Source organism: Abramis brama (genome assembly GCF_963993115.1).
Source record: "Abramis brama genome assembly, chromosome: 25".
Lineage (NCBI taxonomy): Eukaryota > Metazoa > Chordata > Actinopteri > Cypriniformes > Leuciscidae > Abramis > Abramis brama.
The window spans coordinates 25,940,507-25,958,792 of NC_139987.1; the positions used below are offsets into that span (position 1 = coordinate 25,940,507).

General features: G+C 37.3%; 2 protein-coding genes across 3 annotated transcripts in view; both read left to right on the plus strand.

The window, feature by feature from the left end:
- The first annotated feature begins 991 nt into the window (after positions 1–991).
- On the plus strand, positions 992–8,382 carry pla2g3 (phospholipase A2 group III). The gene is made up of 7 exons (XM_084104906.1): positions 992–2,138; positions 3,614–3,746; positions 3,939–4,073; positions 6,010–6,314; positions 6,416–6,545; positions 6,728–6,853; positions 7,379–8,382. The coding sequence occupies exons 1-7, from the start codon at positions 1,610–1,612 to the stop codon at positions 7,590–7,592; spliced, it is 1,572 nt and encodes a 523-aa protein (XP_083961032.1). The 5' UTR covers positions 992–1,609; the 3' UTR covers positions 7,593–8,382.
- Positions 8,383–8,898: 516 nt separating this feature from the next.
- Positions 8,899–18,286, plus strand: part of ttc28 (tetratricopeptide repeat domain 28) — a 301,508-nt gene continuing 292,120 nt past the window's right edge. For both annotated transcript variants that reach the window (XM_084105072.1, XM_084105073.1), the window contains exon 1: positions 8,899–9,143. In XM_084105072.1, coding sequence (XP_083961198.1) covers positions 9,114–9,143 — 30 coding nt within the window. In that variant the 5' untranslated portion in view covers positions 8,899–9,113. The remainder of the gene's footprint in view (positions 9,144–18,286) is intronic.

An 18,286-nucleotide genomic window follows, 5' to 3' on the forward strand; every position in this document is an offset into this window, starting at 1 on the left:
AGCGCTCACCGGGGTTTTGACTGTAATGGCGTAATTGCAATTATTCCAAATTGAGCTAACAGTCAGTTTAAGTATTCCTCTGAGAGCATTCTACCTTTTAGGAAAGTAATAGTTCAAAGAAAACGTTTGTTAGCCTCTCATTTGATTGCAATCTTGTAATTTTCTTTAGTTTCCTCAAGTTTTTCCTCATTTGACGGATGTTAGAATTGCATTTGCCGGTGGAAATGCCACCAATAAAAGAGCTGTAATGGTTAACTGATTAGGACCGCATCCAATGGTGACTGGGCAGAAACTTTGTGCGAATCAGGCGAGGTCTGCGCCAATCAGTGCCGGTGGACACGTACAACAAACCCGCATGACCTTTGCATCCTCATGTAAACACTGCAGCCTCCTGAAGTTGTGTAAATGGGTTCAAAATGAACACTCACCAAGCGCAAAATGCCCCAAATTGACTTTGGCAGGCATATAAATTGGCCAGTTGGCTGGTAACTTTGTTAGAAACTGAAAGATAATATATGATTTAAAATGCAATGATAATCTGAACCTTTCTGACATGAGCATTTTAAATCAAAGGCATGCAGACCATCAACTGAAGAGAATATTGGGCATAACTTTATAACAACTTTTATCAATGTGGGTAATCAGCGGGGAAAAAATTACTTTTATCAATGTGGGTAATCAGTGAGAAAAAAATTACTTATCAATGTAGGTAATCAGCGAAAAAAAAAATGTTTTATGTGTTGCGACACATGAAATATTCTGGACTTTAAGTCACCAGAAGGAAAAATTTGAAACACAAATTTTCTTTGTTTTGACAGGTAAAGTTTCACAGAGAGAAAGACACTGACTGTAAGAGACACTACGTCCGGTGCTGTTTGTCTGTTAATATGCATAAAAATATGCAAGTTGCAAATATGTGCTAATATGCATTAAAAAAAAAGGTCTGTTTTAGGGACAATATTTTTGCATACATAAATAAGAAAATAAATACATTCGAAATATGGTTTGTGTCTGGTAATAAATATTCATCAAATTTATTGTGCACAATGAATAAATAAGCACTTTAGCACAAAATTTAATATAGTAATGCACAGAATAGAAATGCTGACCTAATGTAATCTGAACACACAAATGTAATAGTTTTGGATCGGATGTTTCTTTCTCCTCCTACGTGGAGTTTGAATCTTTTTGTCACGTTGTAAAGAATCGTATATTATGACTAATAAGATATTAAATGTTTACTGCTGAGGGCATTGTTGACACTAATAAAAAATGATAGTGATCATCCCGGATAGATAATTATACTTTCAAGTGGGGAGGGTTTACGATCTAATTTACATCTTATATGTATATGTGTGTGTAGACATCTGTGCTTCCAAGTCTGTGTTTACCAAAGACACACCCCCTTGTGTCATCCCACCCCGTCTGTTCTGATGTGGCCACAATACAGGGATAATCTCACATGCGGATGGGAGTATAAATAAGGAGGAGTTGAGATGCTTAAAAACCCAGTTACCCAGCAGCACCTCTGGCTATTCATTCATTCATGTACAAATTTGACTTAAAAATACACAGAATTGTGGTACAATTATTCTGTTTGCCATAAAAAATGCAAAGCAACTACCTTTTCCAGGCAGTGGTGTGCCTCTTCATGCTGTCTCATGGTTGTTTCAGTGCTGACAGCTTTAAAAGGAGCACTTACTGTGTTTGGAGCAGATCCACTTCAGCTGGAAGAACACAGTATGCATTTCTGCGGAGGACTCAGACATCTCTTCTCTTGTATAACAGCATCTGGAACAAAAACAACAGCCTTTTTAGCTGCATCACAAGTGATGACCAGTCTGTTATTGAGAGTTACCTGTCCAGGTGTCGGGAAGACGGCTCTTTCTCAGAGAGTCTCGATGCACGCTTCGACATCAGTGAGCTGACTGAACCTGACGGCTCCTGCGAGGCTGCTGGGATTACGGAGGAGTTTACAGCATCCGTCCGGAGGGCCAGAGACCTGATGAGTGTTGAAGCTGATGACGGATCTGTGTACCGGGACACACAGACGCTGCGCCGCTCAAAGAGAGCATGGATGATTCCAGGGACCCTGTGGTGTGGCTCGGGAAATGAGGCTGCTGGCTTTACTGAGCTGGGTAAGAAGGATATTTATATACATTTAAATGAAAAAGTTAAATTAAAATGATAAATACTAATAATAATGTGTATATAAATATACAGTGGGATCCAAAGGTCTGAGATGATATTGAAAATGTCATGTGTCATTGAAGCACACAACATTTTTGTCATGTTTTCAGTTTGTGTTTTGATCTCTCTATCTGTTCAGTTTCTTTGTTCATCCTCTTGTCTGTTAATTAGGCCAGTTCTCCGTTCTCTCCCTGTTTGTCACTATGGTTACTAATTGACTTGAGTATTGGAACATAAATAATTACTTCAACTTCAGAGTCTTTCGTTCATTTGTCACGTGACAGACGCAATGAACGACCATGTTCATGAATGACCCATCACTAAATACAATAAATTGAGGAATATTTTTTTTTAAGAGATCAAATTCATGTCCATTTAATCATATTACTTTTATTTAAAGGGTAACTCTCGCCAAAATTGAACCTAGGCTCTTTTTGTTAATCTTCCCGAGTCAAACTTTCGTGTAAAAGCATAATTAGGATGGAAACGCCACTTTTAAGATTGACCGTATTTTCGTTTTAGGTCAAAATGCCTTTTGAATGGGAGTGAATGGGGCACGACTATGATAGCATCAAAAATCGCTGTTTTTAAAACACTAAGAAGGCTCGACACAACATGAAACTGTGCTTGAAGTATCACCAGGGGCTCTACACATGAACTCCAGCATTGAGAACATTGTTTGTGTACACAGAGTTTACTAAAAATAATTTTGTACGACTCATTTTATCAGTTAGTGTTTCCGGTGGCTGGAATTTTGTCAGTCAAAAGTAGTCGATCTCCGAATGCAACGTAATGAACTGACTCCATATGAGGAAATGTCATGAACTTGTAATTTCAATGAAAAGCATGATAACTAAAAAAATCTTTCCATCTTTACTCTCCTCATGTCACGTTGCATTCGGAGATCGACTACTTTTGACTGACACAATTCCAGCCACTGCAAACACAAACTCATAAAGTGATTCGTACAAAACCTTTCTTTTTAGTAAACTTTGTGTACACAATGTAGTCAATGCTCAAGTTCATGGAGCCTCTGGTGATACTTCGAACAAAGTTTCATGTTGTGTCGAGCCTTCTTAGTGTTTTAAAAACAGCAATTTTGATGCTATCATAGTCGTGCCCCAAGCACTCCCATTCAAAAGGCATTTTGACCTAAAACGAAAATACGGTCAATCTTAAAACTGGCGTTTCCATTCTAATTATGCTTTTACACGAAAGTTTGACTCGGGTAGATTAACAAAAAGAGCCCAGGTTTAATTTTGGCGAGAGTTACCCTTTAAGTTTATGAAAGTTTTGTATTAAATTAGATAAAATGAAAAATAGAAGCTTTTCACTAGCATTCTCAGACATGTGGACCCCACTGTACAACAAAGAAAAAAAGAAGAGAAAAGAAACATCTTTACCTGTTCTCTTGTCTTTGCAGGTGTCTTTCAAAATACAGATAAATGCTGCAGAGAACATGACCACTGTAAAGACACCATCGGCTCTTTTTCATACAACCATGGTGTCTTCAACACAAATATCTTCACTTTATCACACTGCGATTGTGACAACAGGTATGTCTTACGTTATTCATTAGAGCGGGAAAAGTGAGCGTCCTACCTGTCAGCATTGAACATTCATCCTATAGTGTTCTGTTGTGTAACATGAGACATGTCCAACACAACCAGAGAGTTATTTCACTGAGCAAGCGTCTTGAATGACTGTATCTCATAACACTGTAATCAGGTCTTGTGATATCCATTCAGGTTCCGCCGCTGTCTCCTGGGAGTTAACGATACCATGTCCAACCTTGTGGGATACGGATACTTCAACGTGCTCAAGATGCGCTGCTTTGAGTTCGCCCATCGGATGCAGTGTGCCAAGAGGACGTGGTGGGGCATGTATGTATTTGGTTTCATTGGATTCAGCTCTTTTCTGTTGCACAACATTCTCACTTTTCAGAAAACAAAAGCAATGAGAAAGGTAAAACAAAAAGTGATTTGGCACATCAGAGTGACTTGTTTGTACACTACCATTGATAACATAAACGTTTGGGGTCGGTACGAATATATTTTAAAGTCCCCCTGTGGTGAAAATCAAGCTTTTAATGTTGTTTATATGTATATGTGGTGTTTTTAATAAGCTTTAAGACAAACCATGTGCAAATTCATAAGTCAACACCATTGCTGAGTATTTTATCCTTAAAGGGATACTTCACCGATTAGCATTAAGCTTTGTATCAGTAGAAACCCTCTAGTATTTTCAAGTGACCGCGCTTCCCTCCCTCATGTCCCCCTGAGACGAGAGATTTCTGTATTGTGTGTCTGGAAACAAACCTCTGATGATGCAAAAATCATCATTTATCGTCATCAGAGGCTTTTTAGTCCAGAGGCGAGAGACTCCAGCCAGTAGGAGGAGCTCGTCCCGCATGTCTTCAACCCGCCCATAGGGGGATCTCACGATAAAACACCGTCTTTTCAGTTTCAAGTCGACTAGTAGCCTAGCTGTATCATTTCTCCCGATACTGCCCTCTGTAACCGGTAGGCGTGGCTTGGGAGTGTCCTCGTAGGGCAAAGAAGCAAGTGCATTCTGGGAGTTGTTGTCTTTCATCCACATGAGCCAAAAATACATTTTCTGTCTTTTCTCAGTCTAGAAGGCACCAACTTATAATAACTTACAATAATTTCACATTTCTACTACATAAATGTTATATTAAAAAAATGTCTGTCTGCCGGAAGCTAGTTATTTTAGTCGATAAAGTTTTAAAAATGGATATTTTTCTTACACCAACGCTTCGCTTTCAGAAGGCCTTTATTAACTCCTCGGAGCTGTTTGGTGCACTTTTATGATGGATATGATGCACTTGTATCGACTTAAAAAAAATGGTGCCCATTCACTCCCATTATAAAGCTTGGAAGTGCCAGGGCATTTTTTAATATAACTCCGATTGTATTCGTCTGAAAGAAGAATGTCACATACACCTAGGATGGCTTCAGGGTGAGTAAATCATGGGCTAATTTTCATTTTTGGGTGAATTATCCCTTTAAAAACTGCAGTGAACCAAAGACAGTCTCAAAAACATGGTTTGAAATCGCTGGTGTTTCTGACGTCACAAACTACCTTGTGACCAATCAGATCAACGTGTGATCGTCAACGAGTGGATCTCTGAGCTGAGTGAGTGAGTGGAGGCGGGGCTCATTTGCATATTCATAGAACCGCGTATACTAAATGAGGCAAGGGTGTCGAGTTACATTCAAGCTATTTTAAGGCATGAAGAATTTTTTTTCCAAGGAAAAAATCTTTATTTTGGTGATTAAAGATTAGTTTTAAGGGATAAAATTACTGACTACTTGTAAATTTAATACACTTTAATACATAAAGCAGCCGTAGAAAAGGGTCTAATAATGCGCTACGTGGACAGTAATCCGTTCTGATATTTTACCGGTTTATCAACACGGGTAAATTGCAATCCAGGATTTTTTTTTTTTTTAAACTGAGGACATGAATTGAATCGAGGAATCATGACAGCCCTAAATAGAAGCATTAATTAATTAATTTTTTTAGATTTATTTTAAATCATATGGGTGTTTAGTTAAATGAGGTTTAGGGAATAATGCCAAGCTTATGTAATGGTAATTTTACTGGCAAGAATGTCAATTTTAGGTCAAAATACAAAGGCACATTTTTTACTGGCAGACACAAAACAAGCAAAAACCTGTCGAACTTTGGTAGCGGCTTTCTGGGAAATCTTGGCACTTCACTGTAATTTGTACATAATCTCTGTGCACATAATGTTACACAGTTACAGAAACAATTTTTTCCCCTCTTCATTGGCAGGTGTGTCAATTCTGAACTTACTCAATACGCCGTGGTCAAAGATGCAGCAAACTACACCGACACACTCCCTGAACAAGACATGGAGACTCTGGAAATGAGTTTCAATCAAGCAATCACTTTAGGACAAAACCAGGTCACCAAAAACATGGAAGAATCTCCTATAATACAATCCAAAGATTCAGTTTCGACATCACCACGGCCATCTGCTACAACACTGCTGTCCCGGAAATCTGAAGCTTCCGTAGTCTCAACACACACACCAACCACAACATTACCCCAAAATAGACCAGACAGGCCACATCAAGGTGAGCTAAATATTACTTACAGTACATTAGATCTGTTGTGAATCAACCAAGTTGAGAATCTTGGAAAAGCTTCATTTTCTTTTTCTTTTTTGGCTTTATAGGCAAGTTGGAGATGTGCGACCTCTACAGGGACCTGGATTCCTGCCATCTACAGATCCCTGCTTTACAAGAGAAGTTCGGTCTACGAAACCCTGACCTGAGAACCCTTTATCACTGTAACTGCACTGCCAGGTGAATGCACATATATCTCCACCCAAATACAACTGATGCCAACTCCATCTTTCCACTAGGGATGCCTGACAACTCATATTTTAAAAATACAGGTTATTAGTTGCATGACTAGCTGACTAATTGGTTTTAAGCAGCAGAATATTTAGGCTGGTTTTGGGCTAATCTGTTGCTTTCTTTCACAGGTTTGTCCAAAAGATCTTGTCCAAAGAACTGGATGAAACTGACCCTGTGCATTCTCTGTTGATGGACTTCGTGTCACAGTCCTGTTTCACCCTACCGCAGTCTGAGAACTGTATCAATGGAAAAAGGTTGGTACAGACGTTATGGTTAAATATATCTGGGCTAGCAACTCAAAAGTTGGTTGATGCAGGGTAATTTTTTCTTAAAGGGATAGTTCACCAAATAATAAAAATTCCATCATCATTTACTCACCCGAAAGTTTTCCCAAACCTGTATGAATGAAAGATATTTTTAAGAATGTTGGTAACCAAAAAGATTACTTCCATAGCATTTTTTTTACATATGGAAGTCTATGGGGTCCATTAACTATTTAGTTACAAACATTCTTCAAAATATCTTCTTTTGTGTTCAGCCGAAGAAAGAAATGCATACAGGTAACAACTTGACAGAATTTTCATTTTTGGATGAACTTACCATTCACAGTAAACATGTGGTGCACGGTGCTGTGAATGAGAATGTGTCTACTAAACAAAGTATAATGTATACTGCAAATAATAATGCAAAGAATGGACAGTTAATGCAATGAAGAAGAGTTCTTCTGAGGTGGAAACCATTAAACAAAAACCAATCTTTGTGGTGTCTCTATTATTTAGCTGCTCAACCCATCCAGCAGAAGCACAGCTCATCCAACACTGGAGGAAAGACATGGCAGGTGGGCGACATCTTGTGGACTTCAGACGCAAACTCAAGAGGGTGAACCTCAACCGCTCGAAGAGAAAAGACTCTCCAGTCAGATTATATAAGAAATGCATCAGGATGCACACTAAACTGCAGAGACCTCGAGATCCTCAACGAAAACGGTCATAAAGGCTTGCAAAGGGAAAACAATATAAATATAAATGCTCTTATGAAACAGAGCTTTTGTACGAGTGACTGGGGGAAAACATTTTTCTTCTTAACTCACAACCTGCAAAAACTATTGGTATATTGTGCTAAAATAGTAATGTGAATATATGTATAGCCTATTGAGAAACACAGGGTTATAATATTAAGTTTAGCCTAATATAATAGGTCAGAGTGTTAGAGTTACGTCGTTATGGGGTAATATGGTACAAATTATTTTTGCTAGCAAGGAATTATGTGCATTTAAAGCAAAATTGTGGTATCTGTCTTCATTGTAATTATTTGAAATGGATATTCAGCCCCATACTTTGATGAAGTAATGCATCTTAAAAATTCAAAAGTCATGCAGTTTTCATTCATAACTATTTTTACAATTGACGAGCTAGCATAGATCTTTCACTCAAGTTGAACTTTACTCCACAATCCAGAGATAAACTTAAATTTAAACTAGAAATAAGTTTTTATAAGTTTAAATTCAAACGCAGGCAAACTTTATACAGCAGTATTGGACATCCCAAAATTATTTACATACCTGAAAATCTGTTTTCCGTTATATTTTCCTCCTGAGGTGCAATTCCCGCTCTTTCTCGTCAGGCAGAGCAGCATGCAATTGCGCATGCGCCGACATATCCTCACTCTTGAGAATTTACGATGTTTCGCCGAATATTTGCACTATATGTGAATTAATGCAACAAGCCAATGTTGCAAATGCATGTACATTTGTAAATAACATGTAAATGAACTTTAATAAAAAAACATCTTTATATGAGTCTGAGATTTTTTTCAATCAAGAGGGACTTTGATCATGTTAACTGTATTTAGCCTATTTATTTATTGTTTGTTGGTTAAGTATGGTAGCCTACATGTAGGCTATTAATTCAGTACCACTGTAGGCTGTCAAATAACGGTACAGCTGATACCATCACTGCACCATGGTATTGATGGTAATATAATTTTTTTGTAAATAATAATAATAATAATAATAATTCGCAATCTATACGGCATTTGAGTAGATAGCAATAGATGAGCTATAGTAAATGAATTATCTTGGTCAGTCAATGTTTCTAGTTTGAAAATATGGTCATAGTTTGAAAATATTTTGTCACACAATAAGACTTAAAAGTTATGAAAGATGCTCCAGTAAGTGAAATGCACTGTAATTTGGGCCTAACTAGTCGCAGTAGGTAACTCAACTCCCGTCTGATGTCATAAATAGTAACTGAAGCCCTGAACTACTGAAACCATCTGAACCGCCTCTACCGGGAGGAGAGAGAGAAGAAAAACATGGCGAACTTTCCTCTGGAATAACTGTTTTCTGAAGAGCTACTGAGTGTTTCTGCAAGCGCTGTGCACGAGCCGATTTGTGCATCAACTCACAATCTGAATCTGAAAACTTTTGAGTCGAGGCTTTTTCTCATGGATTCGTTTCGTGTGAAGTATCATGGGATTAAAGTTTGATACAGTTGGATATTAAAGTAGGACAGGATGGAGAAACAAGGAGCAAGACGCGAAAAGGTAAATAAACGCTCATCTAGTGTGAAATGTGAGACTTGATTGTGTTGTGTAACAATGTGAAGCAAAACTGGATTTATTATTGCGGTATATTTTCATTAAGACAGGCTTTCCTGTTGGCGTGCCACAGAGTGCAATAGCAAAGCCACATACAGGCTACTAAAAACAGTCAAATTTGACATGCGAATCAGTGTGTTAGATTCTTTCCAGCACTCTTTTTAGTTCTACAGGGTTATTATGTAACTTTACATTGTGGTTGAGTAACATGTCATTGTTGCTGCTGCTAATAGAGTTACAGTGTGTTTGCATGAAGAGGTTAAATGGACTAAATTGTCAGTGTATTTTTTTTTTCTTTTTGTTAAACTTGACTGTAAAGACTAACACTTTCATAATGCCGGTGTTCTGACATTTCATCTCAGACTAGAGGATATCAAAAGTTACAATCAGTCAATAATCATTACAGGCATCAGGCACTTTGTGAAGAGCCATAGTCAGATGAATGGTGAAATATCTGGGCTGGTAACCCAAAGGTTGTAGGTTAAAGCCATGCATGTGTTCATCTGTCATTTTGTGCTTTTCATGCTAAGAATTTACTTAAAGTTTATTGTAAGTTGTTTAAAGTTTACTGTAAGTTGGATAAAAGTGTCAGATTAATGGCAAATTAATCAAGTCCTGACATCTGCAACCAATTTCCTGTCAAAAAACATTACTTTTTATCCTGTACAGCCCTTTTTGAGCCACAGAGACAAAATAATATGAATTTATGTGAATCATAGACACCTATTTGTCTCAACTACTCTGACAGAGTTGTACAAAAAATTTCATATTAAACAATAATACTGCAAAAAAAATGGTTTGTGAGCTCCCAGCATGCATTGCAATGTGAATCAAATGGAGTTTGAGTAAATTATGCAGTTACTGTTATGGGATTATTGATTTGCTGGCTTTATTTGTGCTTCTGCTGCTGTTTTTGTCTTCACTGGTTATTTGTTATATGTTGATTTTTGAGAGCTCATCATTTTACTTGTTTGTCGATATTCTCCTTTAAGGTGTGTGTGACTATTTCTAACTATTGTGTACATACTATTTTGCTTTTGCAAGATGTGCTTCACAAACAAATATTGCAGTTTTCCTCAGTTATCACAAATTAATTTCTTTAGTTCTTCTAATTATATTTTACAGTACTAGAAATACATTGTCAATACTTTATAGTCAATTATTTGAATTTATAGAGTGAAACAAAGTGAACAAATTCAAATTGGCTCACCTCAAAAAAGTGAGAGCTTAAAGGTAGGGTAGGCAATTTCAGAGACGCTAACAATACCAAGCTAGCTTTGAAAGTGTAAGATCAGAGCGTCTCCAAAGCCACTCCTCCTTCAAAACACATGAACACCTACAGAAGAGTCTGCAAAGCATCACGAGAGACGGCGTTAAACTACCTCATGTCTCAAAGCACATAACATTACGATAATAATGAACATAAACAACTTAGTTGTATCACCTGACTGCTGTAGATTCATTTCGGCGTTGATCATGTTGATATAGAAAAGTATGGAAATACATAATCTGACAGGCTGGTAGGACATCCTTAATACTATTGCATTTGGACCCAATGCAATGATTGGACGAACATTTTTTAGTCCTGAGACTTCCCTAGAAGATATATACATTTTTGTTTAAATATTTAGACCACTTCCATTATTTATTGCTATCAGGGTGTGAAGAGAGTTTCAACCAGAATATTAAAGTGTTTATGAAAAAAAGCCTGCCTTTAAAGGATTAGTTCACTTCAGAATAAAAATTTATAATATTTTACTCACCCCAATTTCATCCAAGATGTTCATGTCTTTCTTTCTTCAGTTGAAAAGAAATTAATGTTTTTGAGGAAAACATTCCAGGAGTTTCTCCATATAGTGGACTTCAATGGGGTCCAACGGTTTGAAGGTCCAAATGTGAGTTTCAGTGCAGCTTTAAAGGCTCGATACGATCCCAGACGAGGAATAAGGGTCTTATCTAGTCAAACCATCGCTCGTTTTCCACAAAAAAAATATAATATATACTTTTTGACCACAAATGCTCGTCTTGCACTAGCTCTGCGATGCACGTCCACGACTTCATGCATTACGTAATCACGCTGAAAGGTCACGAGTGACGTAGGCGGAAGTACCGACCTAGTGTTTACAAAGCGAATGTGCAAAGACTAAGACAAACGCCCTTTACAAAAACAAAACAAACAACCAAAAAAAATGTAAAAAAAATGATGTCGGACGATTTTAAAGTTAGAGGACCAATTTGGATTTTTCGAGTGACTTTTCCAACGCGATAACGTAATAAGTGGCAGAGTTAGTGCAAGACGAGCATTTGTGGTTAAAAAGTATATAAATGTTTATTTTTTTATAAAATGACCGATGGTTTGGTTAGATAAGACCCTTATTCCTCGTCTGGGATCGTGTCGAGACTTTGAAGCTGCACTGAAACTGCAATTTTCAGTTTCAGTTCAGTTTCAAAAATCAAAAACCTTAATTTCTTTTCGACTGAAGAAAGAAAGACATGAACATCTTGGATGACGTGGGGGTGAGTAAATTATTAGGACATTTTAATTCTGAAGTGAACTAATCCTTTAATGTTCCTTTTATTTATTTAATTTCTCAAATATATATATTTTTCTAGATAAAGGAAGTCCATTGTTATGTCAGCGACTCTAATACCATACCATATACCAATACACTATGTTCAGATAGCAGGTGTTGAAAGCCAGACAGGATTTTGACGAAAGTTACATCACGTTGTCATCCAGACAACCTCCACCGTGGTCGTTCCCAGCAGACCATGACATGTTAGGTGTTTTCAGACTCACCAGCAGATGTTGGTGGATGCACCTGTGTTTTCTTTGAACCCAGACTGGGAGAATGCGGAGAAAAGTGAATCAGTCGAGGTGTTTCAGGGGACCGCAGATGGTCACGAAGTCTTAGAGTAAAAAATCATCCTAATGAAATATTTAGTAGCAGTAATTGTCAGTCATCAACATCTCCCATGTCTCCAATCATATAATCATCGCTTTTTCCCAAAATAAAATTCCTTCCTTGCATTATAAACGAGAGGAAGTGTTTAATGCATCCTGATTGCAAAAATCATGCATTATTAGAGAATATGCATCTGTTGGCCAAACTATGTTTTTTTTTCTTCAGGACTGTTACATGAGCCAATGCAATATTAAAATTGTTTTTCATAACAGGTGTATGTAAATGCTGCTGAAGTGGAGATTTCGTACAAAGTGCAGGAGTCTTTGAAGATATGTATTGTAATCCAAATCTATATGAAAATAGATGAAGTGTAATAAAATAAAGTTAAATGTGTATTTTTTTAAATATTTTCTTTCCACTAGTCTGAAAGAAGACAAGTTAAGAGCAAAATCTCAAAATTTACCAATGCCTGAAATATCATGATTTTTGTTTAAAATAGAGATCATGATTCTCCCACAATTCTGAATAGACAACACAACAAAATAAAATGGGCCTATATTTTATTTTGTTGTGTTGTCTATTCAGAATTGTGGGAGAATCATGATCTCTATCTCTATATAATGTACTAGAGGTTTTGACAAAATGTTAATTGCTGCAGTCTATACATTTTTTTTTTTAAATAATTTTGATATATAATTGTTTTGAATGAAGGATTCAATGACTCACTCATTAATACTTGTTTCATTATTCGATGAATCTGTGTTTTTGAATGAATCTCTTGAATTAATGATAAATCTGGTCTCCACCTACTGCCGTAACCATGTCATTTATACAATATTTATTTGAAAAGACTGTGTGTGAAGCGGTTTCATATACATGAGATCTTCTTTCTATGGGTCAGCGGCAGCGCCAACACATATCTGAATGTTCACTGAGATCCTATACTTGTCAAAGGTTTAACAGACAGCGCCAAATCGCTAGTTGGTTCGCTAATCGTTAGTTGCGGTTTATCATTTGCATTCACTAAATCAGAACAGACCTGCAACCCATGAGGTTTAAAGCTGTTCTGGCTGGTTTGCTGGTGTTAGGTGCACAAGTAAATCTGGCTGGTTAAGCTAGATAAGCTGGTGTTTATAGCACAGCGTTTGCTGCTTTTGGCACTACTGTGTTTTACTGTATAACCAGAGTCTTTAGATGTTCGTGAGATGCTCAGATGTTTGGAAAGGGTTTGGGCAGAGGAGAAGGCTGGAGACAGCTGTTGGACAGGCAGATAGTGTGTCGACTCGACGCCCCGCGGGCTCTTCTGAGCGGGCATCAGCTTCTCCAGCCGCTGCCTGATGCCTGCCAGAGGAGAGGCTTGTTTTCATTTTCCCAGGAATGCGCCTCAGCCCCCTGACCTGCTCGAGACGAGGCTGGGATCAGGAACGGGCAGACAGACGTGGAAACAGCAGGACGCAGGGATCAACTTAGTTTGGTGTGTCAAACTATTGGGCCAATCTCACCACAACGGGTCACGTTTTACTCCAAAATCAAAATATTTTTTTATATTGAATTATTAAGTTTAATCATTTTTAGATGAATTATTTTATTTAAAAATATATTTATATATTTTTGCACATGTATGCTCTCCAAATAATTCTCATTAGGTAAGACTTTACTTTTACTTTACTTTTTCTTTTTTTTTTTCTTTTTTTTCATGTAATATTTATTTTGTATGTATTTTATTTCAGCTTTGTTTCAATTAATGATTTACATTTTTAATTTTAAAATAATGAACATGAACAACACTGGTTAGTGACAGATTTCATGAGATTCACTCTTAGTTTCGAGGGCCACAACTAGATTTCTCTGTGTTTGTATGAGTGTGTGTGTCACATGTTGGCTTCAGACAGGGTAAAAGGCCTTGTTGTCTGCATGCTGATGTTAGCCTCTAGTTTAGTAGTTTGAGTTTAAGCCAGTTTAAAGTGAGCACTGATCAGAAGAACAGTACGGCAGGAGGGGAGAACAATTTATACAGCACTCTTGGACAATCTGGAGTCCTGCCGACCTCTGGCCGACCCTGTGCTGTTAATAACAAACACACACTGGGTTATCACCATGCTTTTAAAGCATTGTCCCTATAGGGTCTCTGGCACCTGTGTTTATGATGGTGCACAAACCGTGGTCAGATTATTGATCATTAGGGCCGGAACATCATTGTTAATGATGCTGCATTGCATTAATGTCCTGTTTTGCTATAGATTATTCCAAAGAGGTCTATAAAACCTGGAGAAAGCTGGAGAACTTGGCCTTCACAATCATTTCTAAAACGTGCATGACACCTATAGACTTACACTATATAGAACCCTAGGGTTCTCGACTCAGTTTTAAAGAACGCTTTATGTCATAAAAAGACAAATGTCTTAAACAATTGCATGATACTGTCATGTTTAACAGGTTATTTCAATTTTTTTCTAGTGATAAAGTCTGTTTACAAGCTGTGTAATTCATACCATTTAATTAAAATTAAAACAAAATTTATTAAAGCTACACTGTGTAGGATTTTCTCCCATCTAGCGGTGAAATTGTTTATGACTACCAACTGAATATTACTTTCTAGCCCCTCCCATTCCGAGGGCGTTTTAACTCCTACGGCGGCCGTATTATTTCAAATCTGCCGGCAGTCGCGAGTAATCTCCCCCTCGCATTCGTCACGGTGCCACTGAGTGTAAAAACACGAAAGGCGAAGCTTGAATTTCCAGGTATGTCCCTCTTTGGCTAATGTATTTTCAAGATGGAGGCGCAACATGGCTGCCGCCATTCGAGCGACTCGCTCGTATGTATTCTAAATGGCAGATTCAATCTGCCTAGGAAAATCGCCTAGTGTTAATCTGCATCGCTATTTGTACTCGTTGTGAATACGCAGGCCACAAGAAGTAATTAGGTGGGGTTTTTTTTTTTTTATATCACTTTTACTCAGGACATGCTAGCTGGCAACAAAGGATTCCATTCATTATGCTAAGCTAAGCTAGCGCCGACCCTGTCAAACTTAAACAATGCATGCACTGAGACAAAAATGCATTTGCCCACCTATCTAAATGTATGAAAGAAGGTGAATAAGCCCTATTTCAAAAAACGGTGGAGTGTTCCTTTAAAGAACGCTTTATGCCATAAAAAGACAAATGTCTTAAACGATTGCATAATACTGTCATGTTTAACAGGTTATTTAAATTTTTTCTAGTGATAAAGTATGTTTACGAGCTGTGTAATTCATAACATTTAATTAAAACTAGCCTAAATCCACGATGGAAACCTAAAAGGTTCTATACATGAGGTTCTGTTTAGAACCTTTTCTTATACCATTCAAAAGTTTAGAATCATTGATTGTTTTTTTTAAAGAAATGAATACTATACTAGAAATCTGAAACATCAAAACTGTTTTCAACATTGATAATAATAGGAAATGTTTCTTGAGCAGCAGATCAGCATATTAGGATCATGTGACTGGAGTAATGATGCTGAAAATTCAGCTTTGATCACAAGAATAAATTGAATTTTTAAAATGTATTCACACAGAAAACTGTTCATTTTACAATATTACTGTTTTTTTTTCCTGTTTGTTTTAATCAAATAAATGCAGCCTTGCTGAGCAGAAGAGACTTCTTTCAAAAACATTAAAAAAATCCCAAACTTTTCAATAGTAGTGTAAATAAAAATAGATTTCATTTCTATACCATTTATTTCTGAACACCAAATCGGCTACACTGATGTGTAAATGTGGGAGTTCATGTGGTTTAATATTTGTTTCATGTCAGAAAGTTTAAAATAAGACATTTTTGCAGCTTGGATTGGACATTCAAGATCGCTATTATTTGACAGTTCTGGTTTGGGTTGTGACCAACATGAGCTCAGATTTGGTGCCGTCTTGATATTTTCTGGCCGTTTAGACTCAATGATAATCAATCAAGTCGTTCAAGACACTAATGGAATTAGTCTGTGTCCGGAGATCACTGAATACTGGAGCATGACTCCATTATTATGTGTGTGGTCAGTTTACAGCTGTTATTTTTGGCCTGTTGAATGAAGTTGGAGTTGAACATGTGTTCCATATGTTACGTGTTCTGGTGCTGATCAACATTGTGAGGTCTGTTGTCTCAGCTGAAGATGAAGATGACCACCGGCTCCATCTCTGCGCTGGTGCGGACACATTTGTCTGTTCAGAGTGACCTCCACCAAGGCTGTCATTATCTGCCATATAGACAGCGGCCAACATAAATACGCCTTACGCTGTTATCTGTGTCTGGCCCTGGATGGGGTGGAGGTAGGTTTTAACAGACTTTCCTGAAGCTTAAAAACAATTAAGCAAGTTCAAACCACACCAGGGAACTAAATGTTAGAAATGACAATCATAGTGCAAAACATTTATCACTGATTAGCATTAAGCTTTGTATCAGTAGAAACCCTGTAGTATTTTCGAGTGACCGTGCTTCCCTCCCTCATGTCCCCCTGAGACGAGAGATTTCTGTATTGTGTGTCTGGAAAAAAACCTCTGATGATGCAAAAATCGTCATTTATCGTCATCAGAGGCTTTTTAGTCCAGAGGCGAGAGACTCCAGCCAGTAGGAGGAGCTCGTCCCGCATGTCTTCAACCCGCCCATAGGGGGATCTCACGATAAAACGCCGTCTTTTCAGTTTCGAGTCGATTAGTAGCCTAGCTGTATCATTTCTCCCGATACTGCCCTCTGTAACCGGTAGGCGTGGCTTGGGAGTGTCCTCGTAGGGCAGCGAAGCAAGTGCATTCTGGGAGTTGTTGTCTTTCATCCACATGAGCCAAAAATGGCTTTTCTCAGTCTAGAAGGCACCAACTTCTAAAATAATTTCACATTTCTACTACATAAATGACCCGATTTAAATACACATTCATCTTTCCAGCGGTGAAATATCCCTTTAAAGTTGAAAGTGGTGTCATTGTGTGACTATTTTAAAGCAATAATGTTTTTTATATTTATATATCAATAAAACATACTGTATATTATATATAAAACATACACTATTTTCCAGAAAATAAGGCACACAGGTTCAAAATTGCATCAGTGTATAATATATTTGTTTTTCAGCGTTAAAGTCGCTGCTATGGTCATTTATATGGTGTATTGGTTTTATTGTAAGGCTATTTCTATCCATTTTTTTGTCCATCAGGTGAAAATCAGAGTTCACTTCATAATGTGTGCCACACATGAAACTCTTGACTCGACCCATAATTGATTCCAGTTTGTTGTGAATGTGTTACTAAGCTAACAACATTATATTCTAGTAAACTTAAATACACGGCACACACAGTATTGGGTTATATATTAGTATTTTTTATCATTACTTTCCAGTATTGAATGAAATTTGAGTCACACTTTAGATTAGGGTTCAATTCTCTCTATTAACTAACTAACTTTAACTTTATTTCTCTATTAACTAACTTTGCCTCAATAAACTCCTAATTAATGCTTATAGTTAGTAAGGCAGTAGTTAAGTTTAGGTATTAGGTGGATTAAGGGATGTAGAATATGATCATGCAGAATACGACATTAATATGTGCTTTATAAGTACTAATAAACAGCCAATATCTAAGTAATATGCATGATAATAAGCTGTTAATAGTGAGAATTGGACTAAACTAAAGTGTTACCGAAATTTGGAATCAACATCAACAGTGTTTGACATCCTAGATTAATGTTTTCATTGAGCTTAATTGCAGGGCGTTCTGGGATTGAAGTTGTTTTAAGGATAAGATGAAGGATATATGTGATACTGCCTTAGATTTGGCTAAAAGAAGGTATTTTGAAAGGAAGCATAATGTTTTTGAGTACTTATTACATAGGCATGTAAATTATGCCTTAGGGTGCTTTCACATCTGTAGTTCGGTTCATTTGGTCCGGACCAAGGCCGAAAAATTATACTTTGTAGCGTTGTTCAGGCGTTTTGGTTCCTTTTCACACCACACTGATTGCTTTGGTCCGGATCAGTTGATGAGTTGATGAAACGAACCAAAATGCAGGCACGTGACAACGACACTTTTTACTATGGAGAGACGACTGCGTGTGCTGATTGTATCCCTGGTCATAGTTTATTATATAGTTTGTCTACACCACTTTAGGCAAACAATAACATTGGAGAATGAAGAGAGGATGCGGCTTGAAAATAATGATTTAA

Excerpts from the sequence above, each read along its gene's own strand:
- pla2g3 (XM_084104906.1), top strand. The coding sequence starts at position 1,610 with ATGCAAAGCAACTACCTTTTCCAGGCAGTGGTGTGCCTCTTCATGCTG. Across the intron at positions 3,747-3,938 it reads CACTGCGATTGTGACAACAG|GTTCCGCCGCTGTCTCCTGG; the intron begins GTATGTCTTACG and ends ATATCCATTCAG. Across the intron at positions 6,546-6,727 it reads CACTGTAACTGCACTGCCAG|GTTTGTCCAAAAGATCTTGT; the intron begins GTGAATGCACAT and ends TTTCTTTCACAG.